General features: G+C 39.3%; 3 protein-coding genes across 7 annotated transcripts; all 3 read right to left on the bottom strand.

The window, feature by feature from the left end:
* Positions 1-464: 464 nt before the first annotated feature.
* On the bottom strand, positions 465-2564 carry Shal (Potassium voltage-gated channel protein Shal). The gene is made up of 3 exons (XM_088047989.1): positions 1351-2564; positions 1136-1298; positions 465-1086 (listed from the first exon to the last, which is right to left on the bottom strand). Exons 1-3 carry the CDS (start codon positions 2463-2465, stop codon positions 649-651), a joined length of 1716 nt encoding a protein of 571 aa, XP_087904115.1. The 5' UTR covers positions 2466-2564; the 3' UTR covers positions 465-648.
* Positions 2565-2965: 401 nt separating this feature from the next.
* Positions 2966-9554, bottom strand: LOC148167140 (one cut domain family member 2-like). 2 transcript variants are annotated; one of them, XM_088047776.1, is made up of 5 exons: positions 7594-9554; positions 6229-6301; positions 5642-5665; positions 5389-5501; positions 5255-5342 (listed from the first exon to the last, which is right to left on the bottom strand). In XM_088047776.1, exons 1-4 carry the CDS (start codon positions 8915-8917, stop codon positions 5390-5392), a joined length of 1533 nt encoding a protein of 510 aa, XP_087903902.1. In that variant the 5' UTR covers positions 8918-9554; the 3' UTR covers positions 5255-5342; position 5389. The 2 variants fall into 2 exon arrangements, with proteins under 2 accessions (XP_087903901.1, XP_087903902.1); XM_088047775.1 differs by lacking the exon at positions 6229-6301 and having other exon boundaries at positions 2966-5342.
* Positions 9555-10214: 660 nt separating this feature from the next.
* On the bottom strand, positions 10215-15233 carry LOC148167139 (uncharacterized). Of its 4 annotated transcripts, none has more exons than XM_088047882.1 (6): positions 14724-15233; positions 14378-14667; positions 13959-14327; positions 13644-13910; positions 13441-13590; positions 10215-12084 (listed from the first exon to the last, which is right to left on the bottom strand). In XM_088047882.1, exons 1-6 carry the CDS (start codon positions 14800-14802, stop codon positions 11575-11577), a joined length of 1665 nt encoding a protein of 554 aa, XP_087904008.1. In that variant the 5' UTR covers positions 14803-15233; the 3' UTR covers positions 10215-11574. The 4 variants fall into 4 exon arrangements, with proteins under 4 accessions (XP_087904008.1, XP_087904009.1, XP_087904010.1 ...); XM_088047883.1 differs by having other exon boundaries at positions 13959-14324; XM_088047884.1 differs by lacking the exon at positions 13441-13590.
* Positions 15234-20651: the final 5418 nt, after the last annotated feature.

Raw genomic sequence — 20651 nt, 5'->3', positions numbered from 1 at the left:
TGTTTAAACTATATAATTTAAACAAAACGATAACTTTTAGAAGATGGTGGAGACAAAACAATGTGAAAGACAAATTCGTTAAGTTCTAGATATATAGGTATCTTGAAATTTCACAATGGCTACTTATGTTGTTTTATATGTATAGTTAACTAATAATTATTTACTTCAACACGTAGCGTGTTTCTCCCTAATTAGTAAGACTGTAAAACGATTTATGTAATTACTAGTTATGTAGTTACGGCATGAGCTCCAGTTTCAAGATGGCGTCGTAGACTCGCGAAGGGAGCTACAATGGTGCCCATACGAGCCCCATGGGCTCATCGATCGCCAGAGGAATGTATTAGATAGTGTTTGAAGGAGATAGAGAGAAAGATCGCGATAGGTCAAAGCGCGAGTCTGTCGATCGAAAAACTGAAGTACAACCCTCTATATCTTACAATACACCATATAGTCTATGAAACGAGTGTAGAATGAGTCGGTTTATTGTGTAAGTACGTACATAGATCAATTGTCAGTTCATTTATCAGCTATATCACAATTTACACTACACACGTCAACACAATAGAATCGATGTTTGGAAAACGAAGAAAACGGAATCGCGACCGAGACGCAACCACAAGGCGGGAGATTGATATGTTCCGGCCGTGTCTAAAAGGATGCTTCCACGAGATAAGTGCCGTCCATCCCGCCGCCTGTTTGATTCGATTGCGCCGCCGACGCCGCCGGCATGTACTTTCCGCAAGCCTGTTGGTACCTGCGAGGGCAACAACGCCCACAGCAGGACTGTATTAGCCCTATGGAGACCGCAGAGTGTGCGGGGCTCGCCATAGGCGACGGGGAGCCCGGCCGTTTAGGGTGCCCATTGTAGGGTACCTCCAGTTCTACAAACTCGCGATCGGTGGTCTTTTCTAAGCAACGCAATAAATGATGATGTTGTAGTTCGAATATATCTTCTTCTCGATAGTTGTCGTCCAGTTCGATACCCGATTCTTGTGCTGCCAAACGAGCTTCCGCTGCTTTCTTCTTGCTGACGAATGCCGCCCCTGATGACGCTTTCGCGATGCGGATGCGAGCCAAACGAGCTTTCTGTAAACAATCGATTTGAACAAGATACGAGACGCGTTGAAAGACTTACTCTTTGAGCTTTGCGTTTGTCCGCTCTTTGGTTCTGATGGTAAATCCTGCTGAAGTTCGAAACGATGACGGGTACGGGTAATGCGATCACGAGCACACCGCTGAGGGAACAGACGCCACCGACGATTTTACCGGCTATAGTGGCCGGTACCATGTCGCCGTATCTGAAAATAACATTTTGTTGACATTGCTAAGGGTGAAAGAACGGCAAATTACCCCAAAGTTGTCATTGTTACGATAGTGTACCAGAACGCAGCAGGAATTGAAGTGAAATTGGTCTTGCCCACGTTCTTTTCGGCATAGAACATTACAGTAGCAAAGATGATGATGGCCATGGCCAATGAGAACACGAGGAAACCAAGTTCGGAAGCGCACGATTTCAGAGTGTAACCCAAAATACGAAGACCTTGGGAATGACGTGAGAATTTGAAAATTCTGAAGACTCGGAAGACTCTCAGAGTAACGAAAGCACCAGAGACATCATCGTTGTCGGTGATGCCCAGGCCGATATAATAAGGTAGAATAGCCACAACATCGATGATGCTCATGACGGAGCGAACAAATTTATAACGGTTAGGGGCTGCAAACATTCGTAGTAAATATTCAGCTGTAAAAATCATAACGCAAGCAGTATCTAAACAGAAAAATACGATCTTATATCTTTCGCCGCACGGTAAGGAGCCCGCTCCTCCAGGTCTGCTGCCACAAGGAACCGTCTCGACGACGTTGGCCATAACGGAAACGGCAATAAAGAAACCTGTGACGTAGTAGAATACTAAAGCTGCCGTAGAAGTATGTGGATTTTCGAACGCCCGCCACATCTTCTGTCTAATATTGGTCAGCTGTTGTAAATTCTGGTCGCCGTTTTCAGAGAGTTTATCATCCATGAGTCTCTCGGCGTTCTCTCGTTTTCTATCCCTGTAATCTTCATAACAACAATCACCAATGACATCGGGTAAAATCCCGAAGAAGGCCAGCTCTTCATCGTAGCTGGTGAGGCACTCGTGCTTCGGATAGTGCAATTTCCCCGTGCGATAATAATTAAGAATGTGTCGGAAAATATCCGGATCCCGATCAAAAAAGTACTCTTTGCACTCTTCGTCGTAGAAAAATTCCCTTTCGTTGGACCCCAGAAGAGTATCGGGATACTTTTCGAGCGTGTTCCGCCACGTCTCGAAGCGGCGACCCGACACATTGATGAGCAGCTTCTCGTCGTCGGCCTTACGTCGATCCTTGGGGATCGGTGGCGGCGGGAGCGGGTGCGTGGCGATGGGCACCCAGCCGATGGCCGCCGCCCGGGCAAATGGCAGCCAAGCGGCGACCGAGGCCATACTGTGCGGCGGAATGTTCGTGTTGCGCCACTAGGTCTCCGATCGCTCACTTGCGCTCGCACATCATCACCGAGATGTCGAGGAACGTCAACAGCGCGTGCACTTCGACTTCCCCGATTTCGCCGTGGAGTTCATACTCGAATCGGTCGCGGGACTATTTCGGGCGCGAATATTTCCATGTTGTCGAGAGCGAGCGGACACACGGCACTGCTCACTGCAGTCGTCGTCGTCGTTCGTTACTGCGGTGTAGACGGCTGGGTCTGGGCGAACGACGCCGACGTCCTCCGACGAGCACGGCGCATGCCGGACGCCGTCGCCGCCACCGCGATCGATCGGCAGCGCGGTGGTGGCGGCGACGGCGACGCTCACCTACCCCTCACCACCGCAACACGTAACACTACTGACTTGGACGAATATCATCCGCACCCACCCACTCAAGATTCCGGCTTCACTATATATGATCTATGCAAATGAAACAAAACCCTTTATTTTAAATATTTCTTTAATCAACGCTATTTCTCTACAGAATCGTGTGTAAAGTCGTGATCGCTCACGATTACACTTTGATGGGATATGATATTGCCATTTTTACACGTTTTACTATTGCACTAAATTATTCTGGGTGGTGGTGACCGATCGATGGGTTGTGAAGAAACTTATTTATACAATACACAGCAGATGGGATTTGTAGTCGTAGCGCTCGATTCTGGAAATCTGGATTCTGACAACCCCCGGAACCTGACAAATTAGAGTAAAGTGCAACATCGTGCAAAACATTGTATGTAGTACACACAGTAGCGGGTGCGGCGACAATCTAATCTTATTGAAATTGCACAATTTTTATGAGAAATGAACGGCCGACAACCCGCTCGAAAACGGTGAGGCGAGTTCTAACTCCGGTACTGGAAAAAAATCAAAGTATCGGTTCGAGGACTCGCCGCTCCGCGGAGTATTATGCTTTTTGGTGAAGCTCTAACTAAGGACGACGTAAAAGACTAGAAAATAAAACGGTTACAGAAAAGAACACGTCTGACAAGTGCTGACTAGACTTAAACAACGGTACATGTTTGTAGTAAGGCATTTCGTGACCCCAACTCTTCGCCAGGATGAGGCGTTCGACGCTCTAAAACTGATAATAATACGTACATGGTACCGAACCTATAACGATGTCACAAGCGGCATACAGGGAACAAAGTTAACACATCGCCCGTGTACACCACCCTTACATCTCGCATGCAAATACAAAAAGAAACAAAGCCAACGCTCCGTGTACAGTTAGATTATGTATTCATTTACAGAAAGACCATAGCAAAAGTGATCCCGACATTGCTGGGAATTATATATAAATACTTTTGTCTCGCAATATTTACATAGGAGATTTAACAACCAGTACTATTAATATGATTCTATTTTCACTGTCACAGACTTTCAATACAAATTTCTACGATGAAAAAGTAACAACATTATCATCTTCCCCATTATGTTAGTTTAATATTGTCAAAACTTGCACTCTTGCGTTCGCAGCACGGTGTCGTTACTTTTTCCTCCTTCGAAAATTATTTATTTTTCTTCAAAACAAAAATGTTTTATACTACTACAATATATTACAAGAAATAATTCGTAAAAAATATTTTTGGTACGTAGACTAGGTGCTCTTTTGGGCACTCTGCCAAATTTTATACCTACCCCCGACTTTCAGAATCAACTGTTCTTTACACAAAAAATACCGAATGGAAATGGAATTTTGTACATTATTAACTAGAGCTAAAGTACTGAGTACAGACACTTTTTCTTTTTTGTTTGTGCTAAAATAGAAACTTTAGACTTTTTACCAAAATATAGCCTCATTTTGATATTTTACATTTTTTGTGAAGAAAGTTCAATTCTCTGTATTTGACCTGTATATGTTTGTAAATGATTCTCTGACGAACTAACAGATCACAGATCAAACCAAATGATCACATGCTATGATTAAAACTCAAACAAACTAAATACTATTTCTATTCTAAACAAAACTCCAATTCAATTACATAACCTACAAATAAAACAAATTCCCAAAAAAAAATCAAGAGACTACTAACAAAAAATCCATCTAACTTACAAGTAATCATACAAATATAACAATTTGACTGTTGGTATTTACAAGCAAATAAATACTTATTCTTAATTTTGAACCAACTCAATGACTAGAAAATGAGGTAAAATACAGCCTTTGTTGAACGCAAAGCGTACTATCGGAATGTAAAGATGTATGGATTATAAAAAATTTAAACAACTTTACACACTATTTCCAAATTGACGCGGCCCGATCCGAACTTTTTTTAAAAAATATTCGTCCTAAATCAAACAGCCGCGACTCGATCGCAACGGTTATAAATATAAAATAAATAAATAAATAAATAAATTACAATAACAATCGCATAACACATTTTTGGTAGATGCTGGAGTAACCGAACACAATTTCTTGCCAGCGAGATCACTCAGTTCTTGAAGCGCAGGATTGAAGAAGAATTTTGTTCCACGGTCAAATACACAACTTGTCGGTGGGTCTACACTATATCTAACTCTAGGAACGCCGTCACTATTAGTTAAGTGTCACAGCATCAACAAATGGCGGTCACGGAATGCATGTCACAAGACATCTTCCTGATCGTCGATGTCATTGTCCAAATCTATATCCTGATCGGGATCCTCTTGATCCATCCCCGGCGACATTTGTTGGTGGATGATGGTCGTGGAGGATTTGGGATCTTCATCTTTCCACTTGTCCATTGACCTTCTTCGGGCGTTCATGAAGAAGTTGCCCACGGTCGTCGGTTCCAAACCGAGCTGCCGCGCTATTGTGACCTGCATTTCCTTCGATGGCCTTTTCGTTTCCTGGAAATCGAAAGTGAGATGCTTCCGATGGGTAGGACGACTTTACCTTAAAAATAGCCTGCAGAGTACGCCGTTGGAGGTCGGTGAAAACCAATCGGGGCTTCTTGGGGGTGGGCAGTTGATCCGAACTGTTCGAATTCTCCTCTTTCCGTTTGCAACCTGCAGGAAGAATCAAATAATGTACGCTCCGACGATTTCAAGATCTTTTTCAAATTACTCATCCGATCGATGAATCATCATATCAAGACCAGATGACGTAAATTGAAAAAGAACATTGAGGGGGAATTCAAGATACTTACTGCCTCGTTGTGGGATCTGCGCAGCTGCAACAGAAAAATAACTTGCATTAATCATAACTGCCATGAAAGAGTTGTAACGAAAGATGCATCGAAGTAATTTTGTTTTAAAGAACGAATTTTGTGACCCAATCTACCCCATCTAGTAGTTCAATTTGGCGCGATAACGGTTTTGTTAATTAGCAACGAAGCTAATCAAGTCTGTATTGAATTTCCTATTGGTCATTACTTCACGAATCGAAAATTGGATATTCTCTCACCTCGAATTCTTTAGACTTACATAGACTCGATGGGACGTTCCAAAATGAACAATTTATACGCCCAATTGCGTCCGCGGCAAAGTCTATCATAATCCGCGGCCACCGAAAAGAAAGGAAAGCTAAGAATTGTTCGTTAATCTGTAAAAGTCTCGCCTTCAAAACTTTGCCATGCACCAACTTACGATGGGGCTATCAGTACATAAAACATGCGTTAATGAATATATGGATCAACTTGAATTGAATCCATGCAATATCATTTTCGTATCGTCTAACACAAATTCATGCAAAATTTTTCGCGATACATCGAGACAGACAGACAGTAAAACTCACAAGCACGAAGAGGAGGATGGTTTCCTTCGTTTGGGGTTGACTGCCCTCACGTTTACATTGCGCATCTGGCAGTCTGCAATGAAACAAGAGAGAAGTCAACAATGACAACAAAACAATATCAGTCCAAAATGTCTTCTCAAAGCACACAACTCCTCTCAAATGAATTAAAAATTGTCTAATTTCGCTTTCGATAAAAAAAATGTTTAGTCTGTCTCGATCGATTTTTTTTATCAAAATCGAATCAACGAAGCGATAATCCGATACCCGAAATGCGTCCGAATTTATCGATATTATGTCATTTCGTACTGTATGCTTTAAAAGTGTACTAACCCATGCCATTAAAACGGGAAGGGGGGAACTGTACAGGGAAATATCAGCCTGAAGTAAAAATCAATACTTTACCTATAGAAGAGTTTCTACACTACATTCGACTAACCTGAACTTTACATCGATAAAATTAATATTCCCGGCGTATTTTCATTAGAATCGTTTGTTTTTGCGATCCGCTCGCTAAATATTCGATCATTTTGCAACGTTTTAAATTCGATATCTGACGAAAGCTCGATAAATATGAATTTACGGCTTTCCTGAAAATAATTCCAGGGGGTTGTTTAAACGGCAAACAGTTTTATGTTTATTCTGTTGCACAGCGTCAAAGACATTTACTACAAAGCCTTTGATTTAAATTTGGCTGAAGTTAATTATAATTTGATGGATTCTCAAAAACGGTGGACTATTTTGCGTGTTTTTCGTTTTTGTTTTCTCTCTTTTTGTTTTGTTTGATTTTAATGTAATTATTCTAATTAAGGAGGGTGTGCATACGTGTGTGAAGCCTGGTGAATGCTGCTGGGTTACGCCATGGTGTAAAAAGTTAATGAATAACGGGAAAGGGACGGTTTCCTATTTTAGGCACACGTCTAGTGAATTTTAGAAGGTTTCAGCGGTAACATTATAGCTAAGGTGGTTGAGAAAATGTAAAGGGATTAGAAAACGCGGTGGGAATGTACGCACAAGGTGGTTGTGGCGGATGGATGTGATGTAAACGGCGTCTAACAATTGCAGAGGAGAGGAGTTTTGTCCCGTTGGACGCTTTGAAATCGTGAATGACGTAACCAACCGTTGTTTATAAAGAAAGAAGAAAAGAATAAAACTAGTTCAGATGTCTTTGAAGACCGGCTTATAGAAACGACAATGGGGTTTTGAGGATACGAGCAGGGAACCCCTTGTGAAAGTTCAATGTACGTCACGTCAATGTGGCGCGTAGTAAATACAGGGTCGGTTTGCAATGTAGCATAGATAGGGTAGATAGGAGAAACAATTAAGTGAGGTGGCACCCGTTATGTGGGTGTCGTCGCCGATACAAACCTGCGAGACGCAGGGCCGACATTCTTTGAAATTCAGGTTCTTGTAGCCACTTCCACATCCGCCGAAACGTCTCTCTACCAGATTTCAGTTTAGACCAAGGTTTTGGGTTTCGTAATAGATCAGAAAGAGTGCCTTGCGACCTACAAAGCACTCTTTGGGCGAAAATAGCTTGGGGTATGCTGTAGCGTTTCAGTTCTGCGCTAATGCGTTGAGCTAGCTCTTTGGTGTTGATTTCCTCGACGTCGGCGGCGATGGCAGGTACACTCAGGGCTCCAGAAGATGCGTTCTTTGACGATATTTGCATAGCGACGGCGGGTTGAGGTTGTTGCTGTTGTTGCTGTTGAGGTTGTTGTTGTTGCTGTTGTTGAGGTGGTGGTTGTTGTTGCTGCTGTGATTGCTGTTGCGGTTGTAAGCTGAGGACAGGTGGTGAGGCCGAACATTCGCGTTGTTGAGGGGCGGCAATTTGTACCAACGTCGGTGGGTGGTGTTGGAGACCCAAACCGTTGAGGGTGGAACCGCCAAAACCGCCCACTAATGTACCATCTGGTGAATTCAACGAGGCTGACGGTGGACTTAATTGGGGGCTTTGTAACGAACGCGCCACCAGATCTCTCTGCTGGGCACCGTAAGGGGAATCATAGCCTGGCGGAGACATGCTTTTCTGCGGGGACGGCAATCCGTTCTGGCTGTAGGCGCTTTGGGGGCTGATCGGACTCGGCTGCTGTTGCAGACCCATACCAGGAGAAGAGTAGTTGTGAGGTGGTGTCATGCCCATGGTGGGCATGGAATAGGCCGCATTCACATTCACACCCAAACCTAAGCCTATTCCCAAGCTGTTGTTTTGCATGACCGTGAAAGAGCCCGTGACGTTCCCGGTGTGACCGTAAGCGAACTTGTCGGACATCGTCGAGATGGGAGGCAAGGGCTGGAGAGGTGTGAGGGTGGCATAGGAGGAACTGGGGCTGTATCCTGGTGGCGACAGCCTTCCATTGACGGAGGTTAGCGTTTGGTAAGTCGGTTCCGGTTGCATTCGGAAGTCAGCAGCGTCGATCATGTTGGCGACGCTCACCGAAGTCGGTGAAAGCTTTCCAGGACTCAGAAGTTCAGAATCTCGCGAGTCGTCCTGGGGTTGGACGATGACGGACAGGGGGCCTTCGGCCTCCTCCTGTTTGACAAGACGCCTCTCCACCACAGCACGCGACACCAACCTCATGCGGACGGTTTGCGTCTCCATGCCGCCACCGGCCGCATGCGCGCTGCCATCAGGAGAATCGACCGGATCACCCAGTGCCTGCTGCTCGATCATGTCGCCTATATGGTCCATCACGAGGGTTGGCGGCTTATCGAAAAAGCCATGGCTCGGCGCCGCGACGTCGCCCCCGGCAGCTGCCTTTTGCCCGTCACTGCACTACACTGCACCGTTTCGCGCACCACTTCAACCACTTTGTTTACGACGACGAGCGCTTCGTCACCCTCTGGAAAGGCTGTCCTCCGCCTAACACAGAAGCCGCGAAACCGACGGCACTGCCACTCATGGTTGCGATCCTCTAGCCGCCTCGCATGCTCACTTCGATTACGTACCCGGAGCCCGTACCGATTTTCTCATTGGACTCCGATTTCGATTAGTATCGGTGGGGAAATTGTTACTCGCAGCCGGTCGATAGTGAATTGAATGGGGGAGCGCGCGACGCCAGGTGGTTCTGCGCGCGACCCTAGTACCTACCCTCGTGCTGCGCTCGCCGGCCGCGCGTCACCCTCCTCTCGCCCTAAATCGGGGGTAGCAACCGACACATAAACGCACCGACGCCACATACCCCTCTCGTGCACGCAACGATTCGCTTCACATTCCACTTACAACAACCCTAAACAACCCCGAAATATACACATACAATATTATATCTAAAATACACTGATATTTTAAATATTCTACGCGCGCTACGCTCGCGAAATATTCACCCAATTACTGCTCGCATATATCTACGCAAAAGACTACCCCAAAAATACAAACAAACGACGTTCAGCGACATCTTTGCTCTCCGCGTTCGTTCGAATTTGAATAATCCACCGCCATTTTACGATTTTTTTTTGTTTATTCTTCACTTTCAAACCCTCATTTACGTTACTTTTTGAAACCAACCATTTCAAACAAATGAGCATTTTAATTATAAATGAAATTTAAAATTACTTAGCATCGAGTAATGTCGCTTATTATTCATCAAATATGCATCACAACAGTGCTATCGAACACGTCATGCTAATCTAATTATTCATTTTTAAACAAATGCCTGTAATTCTTTATCGTTCATTTATATTTTTCTGATCATTTCCAACACTTATCCTGTCGTTCTGATAAGCGACCGGTGCATGTTTTCAGACCCCCCGCTTAACTGCGCCCATGGATTTTATCGCTTCATTTGTTCGGATTTTACGTCAATAACGTCGTCGTAAATCATTAGATAGTTACAGTTTACTGTATTTTTATATCTCTAATAAAGATGCGTAACATTGGCGACTATCATTTTAGAAAGTCACACAAAATCATGATTTTTCGATGTAAAACGCAAAAATAACTTCAAGAACAGTTTTGTTTAGAATTTTGGGCGGGTAAAATAAAACACAGATTCGGTAGTCTAGAGTTTATTAAAACGAAAATAAAGGTTATAGAATATCACCTATTAGAAAATAAATGATATTTTACAAGGAGGCAGTAGGATTGCCAGCCCTGATGAAATTGGCAATATTCACAGCCATAGAGCATTGCTTGTGAAACAATCACAGTTAAACAATGCGTATTTATTATACTTTATAATAAATGCTGAAATGTAAAGCTACAAACAAAAAATGATTAGGTACATTTCTATCAATATGAGACTATTTGACAAATTCGCAAAAACATATACAGGTCAGTTTTGTTCCAGTTATTCAATGTATACAAAGAACAAGTCACATTGATTTTAAGTATTAGGCAATAAAATCACCACGTCGAAATAAAAAACTAAATAAAAACAAAAATTAGATACATCGAAAACAAAAACTTCTTTTCAATCCCAATAAAAAACGAGGGGTTGTAACGTAACACAAAAATAAAACATTCCAAGACTTGTACTGAACAAACACAAGTATAAAATATCGCTAATTTTAACGATGATACGAAAATACTTAAACTGAACAATTTAACTAATACTGATAAAATTGGAAAACAAACACTGCATGAATGATGTGTTCTATTACGCTACCACACCAAAACATTTACTAAATGCAAACAGTACCAAATATTCTGTTTGTTTCGAATTTAAACGAAGATAAAAAAAATTACGAACGTTAAAGGATAATCTTTGAAATGTATATAAAAATAACAGAAAAGTGTGTAAGTAATGTAACTAATAAATTAGTAATCCGAATAAATAAGATGAAATTATTTACATATTTACAAATATCACTAGATTGTTAAAATTATTTGGAGTACAACTCTGAAACCACAAACGTATAATCACATTTTTTTTCTTATTTTTCGTGTTTTGAGATCAATTTGCTGAGCACCAAACCATAACATAAATGAAATGACGTAATATTGTTTGAATGGGTAGTAAACAAGAAAACACAAGTTCTGAACACATTACATTACAAAAAAAATATACAAATTAATCTAATCACACTTTCAGTCTACTTAAATGACTGACCTGTATACATGAAAATACACCTACATACAGTACAAAAAGGAATAATAGGGTGGCGTTTGATTTATATCGGAAATTATGTGGAACATCCAATATAACATTAGCCACAAGCGTATGTCAGAGTATTTGAAGAAAACAGTCTTAAAACGGTCTGCTGACCCACACGCAGACTCAAATTTTAGAACACTTTAGGATATATAAATGATATCATACCTGACTAACAATTGGTATGAATAAAAAAAAAAAGTTTAGAACCTGAATAACAATGGTATAAATAATATGTACATAACTACTTATAACAAAATCACTTCATGTTCAACAAATTGATATTTTCTTGAATACAGTGGTTGGGCTGTGGTGCCTCAGCAACTTCACTCATTTCAGTATGCAAAATAAAACCGTTAACATCAGCGGCTAATTTAATTTGTTTACTACCCTCACTAGCACTGAGTTTTTCTGTAGAAGATCTCTTACAATTAACTTTATTTATACCTTTCGTTTTCAAAAGAATAGATCTTTGAGGAGGCACGTTGTATGATGTAGCTTTACAATTGCTAGATGAGGTGGCCATTCTCTTTGTCGTAATAGCCATTTGAATGTCATTTCTTTGATACTCCAGTCTTTGATTAGTACTTAGAATAGCTCCACCGACTTTCCTCGCTCCGAAAGTTGGAAGAATCGTCGGCTTCGGATGAGATTTATACAATTTGATGTTGGCCGTCGTCTCTGGCATCGTCAAGAAGTAACCATTCGCGGGTGGACTAAGAGCAGGCGGGGTAGCCTCCACAAATACACTGTTTTCCTTTTGAATAAACTAAAACAAGACAGACATCAGAAAGAGCCGACACCAAATCCAACGTACACATGCACATTCCTCGTCCGACATGTTAAAAAGATTGGGTACTGTTATAAAATTAGCGATTTGCACACAGTTGCAACCACACGAAGACTATCTCACCTGACTCACTTTGGAAACCTTTGTCGACTCATTTCAAGAAAAATTACAATCACCTAGAGGGTGATAGGGCAATAAGAAATATGTAGAACGAGTACAATAAAGCGAGAATGTAAATAATGGATCTGTTACTGCGATCAAATGACTGAGAAGAGTCAGAAGTCTTTGAAAGGCGTGGTTTGAAGTGTGCGGAAAAATCGTCAAAGCGGCAGTGCCATGGATACTATTTTGTAAGTTCTAAACGTTAATTTCTTAGATTTAAGGGATGAAGTGCAAAATTATACAGGTGCTCCAAAATCCGCGGAATAACGCAGTGGTGCACCGTTAAGCGTTCCTACAAAGTAAAAGAATTCTAGTTCTTGTATTTTTCAAGGATCTAAAGGTCATGGTTTAGTTTGATAAACAATTTATATAATTTGGTACCATCAAAGTTTTTTTTCTTTTTTTATCGGACGCTTATTCCGTGAATTTTGGGACATCTGTTTAGTTCTAAAATTGGATCAGTGCCATTTATAGTTAATTTTAAACAGTGAAATTGCTCGTTTAGTACCGTTTTTGCATATCCAATGTTGGATTAATAAAAACTTCGTATCTTTCTTTTCACAATCGACGTGGTATCAGCTTGAAATTCCTAGAAACAATTATCCAGGAGACAGGAGTGATTTATTGTCGGTCGAAAGTTTTTTATTTTGCTTTTTTTAAACTGAAGAATTAACAATTACAATCTGTATTGTTCCATAAAAATAAACAAAAACAAAAGTACCTACTTTATTTCAAAAAATTATATCAAAGCGTAATACTGTAATAATTCGTTAAAACTTAATGGGAATCAGAGCTCAATGGAAATCAGATAAAAATAAAACGAGGAACTGAGCGATATCGTAAATTCCTTTTTTTTGCAGCTGCAGTTTTGTTTATGTAGATAAAGTGTATTGCTTACACGGTTTTACGTTTTTGACTTTCCACGACTAATAAAACCCCTTATTTATTTACTTATGATAAAAAAAATTGTATTAAAGAAGAAATTTGGGATATTTGTAGTGTTTCGAGCGTATTTATGTAAATTTGCCGATTTCTTATTATCCCGTCCCCTTGAAAGACGTGTGCAAATTGGTACAAAGGGCATTACAAATAAAGAGAGTAGCGGAAACCAAGCAAAAGAACGAAATTTGTGGTCTATTCTACTCTGTCGTGCGAACTAGTAATGCGACTTACTTGAACAGGAGTTACAACAAATATTGGACTGATCGGATTAAAATACAATACAGGTGAGCTTTTAGTAGATAATGAAGTTTCAATAGAGCAATATCCACTTTCCAACTGATTAGAGGGATCGTCACTCTCAACTTCATCATGCAACTCATTCTATAAAATTAGACAAATGAACACTACTGCAATGCCCTAAAAATCCTGCATACCTCTGGTAGATCAGTAATAGTGATGGTCGATGGAAGTTTCGGAGTCGCGACAAAATCTGGAACTTCGTCAGCGTTATCACTTACATCACAATTAATTGGTTCAGGTTCAATGAGAGGAAACATGAATTCGGACGAGGGTTTCGTTTCAATTGCTAAAAGATGCGTGGGGGAGCGCCTCCGCGAGTCCTTTTCCTTAGCTGCTTTCTTTTCTGCTATTAAAAGGTGGATATTCTTACTGCGACCAGGCACGGATTTCCGTAGCTGAATCTAAGAGAATATCATGAGCACGTGAATTTTATACAAAGAGCGAGATACCTTATGATTAGAACAAGTGATGGACCTGGTGCATGGCCCTTTTTGTCCTTCCACGACGCCACAGTGGATATCAGGATCGTAATCTCTAAGTGCTTTGGTACTCTTTTTTGACTTTTTATGCCTACTACTCGTCGCTTCTTCAGTTGAAGGAACTTCAGGTAATAAAACGGGAGAAGGTGGGAGCGGTGGAGGCGGCGGTGTAGGCGGCGAGGCGATCGAGGTACTCGGCGAGGGCTCTGCTACTTCGTTTATTTTAGGAGTTGCATTTATCGTGTCAGACAGCGGAAGCACGTCGGGGGCCAAACGAGAGACTTGAGGTGGGGAAATATCGGAAAATTTCGAAAGTACTGGAGGGCCAGGTGATTCCTTCTAGAAGAAGAGCGATTAATATCGTGAGATAACGAAAGAGATGAGTTTACTTTGAATAAAGGTGGAAGAGGCACTGATGATCCTTGTAGTTTTTTCTTGCTTTTGACTTTTTTCTTGATTTGTTGAGATTGGATTTTACCTTTACCAGGACAGTGTTCTTTATGGCTGGAGACGACTTGGGGGTTGAAAACTTGCTCGCAAACGCCACATGTGCTGTATACTCTATCTTCCATTTTAGGGTGGCTGCCATACAAGGAGATGTAGTCTCTTTGAAGGGAGAATACGGTCTTTGGGGGCCGTTGGCTGCCATAATTGTTTTCTTCACCTACTTCTTCTTGCACTAAGTCAAAAATGATTGCTCTACATTTTAGTTGGGTTAGGGAAAATCAACGTTACCTGATGCCAATTCACTTAATTGTTCTAATAATTCCCAACGCAGCACATCTTCAAGGGTGCTCTCAAAGTAGCTTTCCATATTTGTTTTCTAGTAGAACACACTGATTAACATAACTATAAACAATCTGTGACGGCGATCTGGCCTATGTTCAAGTATCGGAAAATTAACCTCAAAATGTGTTTTTATAAAAATACAAAAGCTTGAGCAAATTTTTTAAACAACCAAAATTCTACCAAATTACTTATAAAAAATGATTAATTTGTTCTCTTGTACCAACATCTCAGACCGGTCATCTTTAAAGGCATCTGTCCCGCAAGAAACTTAACATGTTGGCGTAATTTTCAACGGATTTATTCAGCCCAAACCTTACTCACTCAGAAATTTTCTAATATGCTTTATTTTTGTGGTTTTATTTAAGAATTTGAATTTTATTAACTTTAAAGGATCTGTTACTCTTCTGTCATTTCTTTTCGGTCATTACTACGTTTACATGCTACGCATAAACGACGTGAAATAACAACCGACAAAGTAGTAAACTTTAAACGAAATTTTGCACCATCTCTTGCCCAAAAACCAAACTAACGCAGCTTCCAAAGCTCTCCATAGAGGGCAATAACACAAATTTTACCGCTTAGTTTCAAAATAACTAAAAAAATCGCGATTTCCACGGATTTGACAATTTTTAGTCCATAAATCTTATCAAAGCTCCCTTTATTCACCTAATTTCAATCTATTACTAAATATACCAACCTTTGCCATTTGGCGACGCTTTCTGTTTCTTCGACGACGCATTTTTACGACTTCTTCAAATCACTTCAGCGAGTAGAATGATTTATCTTTTGATATTATTACACTAAGCAGAGAAAAATTTCAAGTGCGAAACACAAGCTGCAGTTGTTAGTAATTACAGAGATTAGAATATCAGCAGTGGAACAGGTACCCCGCGCTCTTAACTCTATTTTTCACCATTAATTGAACAAAATTGTTCCAATTAGCAATGTTTATGAAGTTTGGTATGAGAAAGCGAAAATATTTTATCAACAAAAACAAGAAACGGACGTGACAACCAACACGGCAGATATTTGCGCTTAATCATTCAGTTGGTCGTCTGGATGATACCGAGAAGAATATTCTGAAACTAGTTGCAGAACGGACTATATTACAACACAAGTGCTGGATAATATTTTCTATATTGCGGTTTTTATTTCGAAACCAAAAATCGCGCAGGAACGATTTTTGTGACTTTTCATTACAGGACGATTTTTGGAGCCAGATTGAAAGTCACTAAAAATCATTTAATAATGAATGATTTTTGTCGTAATATAGAAATATTCGTTCAAATCTCAGAAGTGCAAGCGTTATCAAAAGAGAATGTGGCGTGGCGTTCGGATTGGAAAACGACAACCCAAGCAGCAGTAAAGTTAACCAGATTCTCGAACTGCAAGTTTAAAGAATGTTTTCGAACGATCCCGAACTTGCAGTATTTTAATACAAGGCAAATTATTCATACATAATTCATAAAATTAACGCTTTGAAAGTAAATACAAGCAATTGAAAATTTATTACCCGCACGTTCTAGTTATAGATGGAGAACATTACAAGAACAGTAAGATTGCTACTACATTTCAGTGCAGACATTTCTTGTTTATCTAATACTGCAGTACTTAGATTAGAGTTAATAAAATTGACACTGATGCTAGAATTCCTGAGACGAATTAGTTGTACAAAGTAGACAAATCATAAAACGAACGTTTTGGAAGAGCCACACAGGAAACTTGCTTGAAAGTGAAACAAAATAAAATAAGTCGTTGCATCGTTTCCTAAGATTCGATTTTATGACTCTTGATTCCGCTCCCGTGTGTTACATTGTTGATTTAATTCTTTTACACGTGAATTTCAAGTTACAGCAACGAAAATTTGCTCATTAAATTGAAATGAGTGATAAATTAGATCTTTTATTAGTTTTTTCGAAAATAAAAAAACATGTCCATTGAATTTTGTATAAATTTGTCTGTAATTTATGTAAGACAACAATCTTGAGGATTCCTCAACGAGCGCGGAAACGTGAAGCAGTAATTGTGCGCATTTTTATGACTGAAGTGATTGTTCAGATTTTATGACAGTGTTCATTTTTTTGTGTTGGTCGCCAATACAGATGTCATGTGGTTTTACAGAGACTGTTATTTTCTTAAAGTGATTTTTACATTTTCGTTTAGCTCCCGACATTGGTAATACAAGAAAATAAAATTATGCTTGTTACAAAGCGTGACAAATTACTACTACGGTCTGTAACTTACACTAACACATTTTTTAGTCCTGATCGTGATAGTGATCTAGAAACATTGAAGTGTACACGGTTCTGAGAAAATGACACGACACATCTTACCAACTATGTTTAATTAGCTCACTTTACCCTATTTACTGAGAAAATCGGATCGTTTTTCAGTTCGGTTTGTTATAGAGTGTAGGAACACTTTTGCTTTTATATTATGAGCAATAAACGAGTATTGGGCATTTTTTGCTTTGCTACATAGCGCTAGAGAAATCCATTAATCATGCCATAAGTTGTGGGAGCAAGTCTCCTCCCTGTATTCTTTACAGGTAATATAAATTGCAGTACATTACGTCAACAATGTACTGATTTATAATAATCAAACGGAGGTACTGTACCATGGCAATTACCAAGATATTTTCCATTTTACGCAATTCTTTGTTGGACCGAAAGTAGACATTGACGTCGAGATACAATCTGGTATGCTTATGAAGATTGAAATCCCGACTTATTAACAACAAAGTAAACATTTAGATAAAGTTAATTATTTCAAAAACTTGATTGTGATCAACAATAAATAAAAGTAACGTTCTAGCTATTAATTAAAAGATTCTCTTACGGTGCATTTTTTAGACGCTCCGTCCGGTTTAAAAGTTATGAATTATATTTGTTCATAATTCATAATTTTAAGGCGATTATATCAGTAAATATCGACATTCTAAATATCAATACATAGCGGGATACTGTTTCAAGTTTCGGGCTACAAAATTTCACGCATAATCTTACAGCACGTAATAATAATATTAAGAACGATAACGCTATTAATCATAGAAGCAACGACACATGTCGAAAAAACACATATTTATGTATTAATCAAAGAAATTTATTTCGAAACGGTTCTATAAGAATTTCGGGACGTAAGTGTAATAAAAATTTGCATTTTTATAGTGGAGTGCTTAGAGTGTTGTGTTTATTTTCAACGAATGCGTAACTGTGTTTTTTAAGAACTCTTAATTTGAATACAACAAGAGTCAAGTTGTAATGCAATAAAATTGCTTTATTGAGTGGAACTAATTGATATACATATCATTAGTGCGTTTATAAGTGAAACATTAATTTTAATCAAAGGCTTGATGCAACCAGCAGCTTGTCTCATCTTCTATCAAGTGAAACGATTTTCTTAATGCAATTAACAGTAGCTGTGGTGACGAACGCCGCTGTATAAGTGGTTGCATCGTGATCGGTAAGTAATTTCGCGTAGACTTTTTAATGTGTATCGTGTGAGCTACTTAATGGATTCCAAATAAAAATGTGAGTTGTGAAAGCTTAAATTACAGACTTTCGGACGAGAATAATCGGATAGTTATTTACTAATAAAGTAAGCGATCTGTTCGGTAAAGAACAGTCTGTAAACGTAATCAAATATGTACTTTTCATGATTGCAAATAAAAATAAGCGATGTAAACTGAGAGCGTCCAGTCTGGTTGTCTGACCATCTTTAGCAGAGATAATCATAAGTTATGATTCGAAAAACGCCTTTGGCGTATTCACTGATTCTTTAAAACGCGCTAAAATACCAAATTAACCTTCAGATTTTATTTGTCTTTGGATCACTTTTTTAAGCATTCTTTATTTAATACCGGGCTGCTTGTGCAAAGCTACTTGAACCATAAAAATACCAACAACGTTGATAAATTGTTATTAGTTCGTTTCACCTATGCAAAATAAGCATATTTACACAGAGACGGACCGGCCTACAAACTCTCCGAACAATGTAAGACTTTTCTTGTTGCTGTCTGTACTAAGCGAGTTATGATCCTCATAAAGTCACCTCTTTTGGAACAGAAGAACAAAAACTCTATAATAAAACTAATAAAATCTCCACTTCTTTAACTTTTTTCAGTAATACATTGTTCAAGGAACTTAACTAGGCTACACTCTGATTGCCAAGAAAATTATGGCTCTGCAATCTAATTCCGCTCAAGCAAGAGTTTTAAATTCGAACAAATCGCTGACTTCGGGCTAGTCCTACTCTGAATACAGCTGACTAACTCCAAATCGTAATTTCGAATAAAATATTCATAATGTAAATACAGTACGTATCAAGTTATAATCTCTTTTTCCTAACAATGTCTAGCTCAAATTGCCTTATTATGTATGCAGGTGGCCCAAACTTCACACCCTACTGTCAAAGACCCCATTGAATATTCGCAAAAATTTAACATTATATAACACGTTAAATCCGGATTAAATAACTGTCATTAATCACCACTGTCATTTAAAATCAAATGTAAAATCAACGAAATATTTTATATAATCTCGTTATATTTTAAAGTCGACGATTACAGTTATTATGCAAATATTGTTGTTTGGTCTAATTAATAATAATCTCATTTTCGGACACGGAATAAGAATATAAACCTGAAAAATGAAAATCCTGTCAAACAAACAGGATATTAATTTCAGAGCGAGAAATTTGAACATTCGCCAGCGCTTCGGGATCTTCGAAATATATTGAAATCTCTTTGAAATTTAATTTTGCAATTTGCAATTATCAAAACGATTTGTTAAATCAGGCAGTTAATTAATTTTGTTCAGAACTACCGACGCATTATCACGAACGTAATTGCGTAATGTGTTTTCGGTGTGAAATTAAAGAATTAAATTGTTAGTGAAATTAAAGCTCAAACAGTATGAAACTGATCAGTTGAGCGATTAAAAAAAAATCAAAATCTGCGATATGACAAAAATTTTAATCAGGCAAGAGTAAAATCGATTGGAATTTTTTTAAATTTGTAATTACAATGAGACCGATGTGTATACTCAGGTAATAATGAATTCTGTTCAGAGCCATTGACGTATTATTACGAACCTAATCGTGTAATGTGTTTTAGTGTGAAATTAAAGAATTGAATTGTTCGGAATTTAAAGCTCATACGGAGTAGAAATTGATGTTGATTAAATTTTTGAATAATGTAAATCCACTCGAAACAAAATATACATTGTCAATACCGGATAATATCAATTACCAATAAAATCATGGATAATTGAATTAAACATTGTGTTGATGGGATTCCAAAAATGTTCGAGTCATGTTTATTTGATTGTATATAAAACGTCGATTTCTGGGAGTGAACTCATTGCAACATTGTTTTGTTAAATTGGTGGTATTCATAATAACAAGCAAATTGTGCGCATACTGTGTTACCAAATTATTGTGAAGAATAATTGCATAAAACATGTGCAGGTGTAGACTGAGACTGGTGGTGAATAGCGTGATAAGCGTAAACGACACTCGAGTCCCGATTGTTCTCGTTCATTCATCTGGAGATACATTCACACCTTTAATAGAGTCTGGTCTGGACTGTTGTGAAAAAGCCGCCACCCGTCACTTGGCACTCGGTATCGGGGCCTTTTCAGATTTTTGCCCCTTGTGAAAGTGTGCACGTGGTGGCGTAGCGGGACTTAGGTACCCTTTCGTTAGAGCCTTGGTCAGTTGATTTACGTTAATTGTTTAATGCATGACTTCGATTAGTGTTGAAGGTGTTGGTTCTGTTCCGACGTATCTCGAACGGAGGTGGTCTGCAGGCAGAGGTGCGTTGAGAAATGAAAACTTATCATGTCATAAACTTAGGCACACCTAACTCCGAGGGTT

This window comes from Gnatocerus cornutus, chromosome 10 (assembly GCF_029298725.1).
Source record: "Gnatocerus cornutus isolate USDA-ARS CGAHR chromosome 10, icGnaCorn1.1, whole genome shotgun sequence".
Classification (NCBI taxonomy): Eukaryota; Metazoa; Arthropoda; class Insecta; order Coleoptera; family Tenebrionidae; genus Gnatocerus; species Gnatocerus cornutus.
The sequence above is the reverse complement of the archived record's forward strand: the minus strand, read 5'-3'. Positions and strand labels throughout refer to the sequence as shown.

Bases quoted from the DNA above. Each gene is read 5' to 3' on its own strand.
- LOC148167140 (XM_088047775.1), bottom strand. From the start codon at position 8,917: ATGGACCATATAGGCGACATGATCGAGCAGCAGGCACTGGGTGATCCG. The intron at 5,666-7,593 runs GTTTGTATCGGC...TTTCTGTTGCAG, and splicing joins GTCGGCCCTGCGTCTCGCAG to CTGCGCAGATCCCACAACGA. The intron at 5,502-5,641 runs GTAAGTATCTTG...TTCTTCCTGCAG, and splicing joins GCAGATCCCACAACGAGGCA to GTTGCAAACGGAAAGAGGAG.
- LOC148167139 (XM_088047882.1), bottom strand. From the start codon at position 14,802: ATGGAAAGCTACTTTGAGAGCACCCTTGAAGATGTGCTGCGTTGGGAA. The intron at 14,668-14,723 runs GTAACGTTGATT...TTTTTGACTTAG, and splicing joins ATTAAGTGAATTGGCATCAG to TGCAAGAAGAAGTAGGTGAA. The intron at 12,085-13,440 runs GTAAGTCGCATT...GTCTTGTTTTAG, and splicing joins TTGTTGTAACTCCTGTTCAA to TTTATTCAAAAGGAAAACAG.
- Shal (XM_088047989.1), bottom strand. From the start codon at position 2,465: ATGGCCTCGGTCGCCGCTTGGCTGCCATTTGCCCGGGCGGCGGCCATC. The intron at 1,299-1,350 runs GTAATTTGCCGT...TGTTATTTTCAG, and splicing joins GTAACAATGACAACTTTGGG to ATACGGCGACATGGTACCGG. The intron at 1,087-1,135 runs GTAAGTCTTTCA...GATTGTTTACAG, and splicing joins ACAAACGCAAAGCTCAAAGA to AAAGCTCGTTTGGCTCGCAT.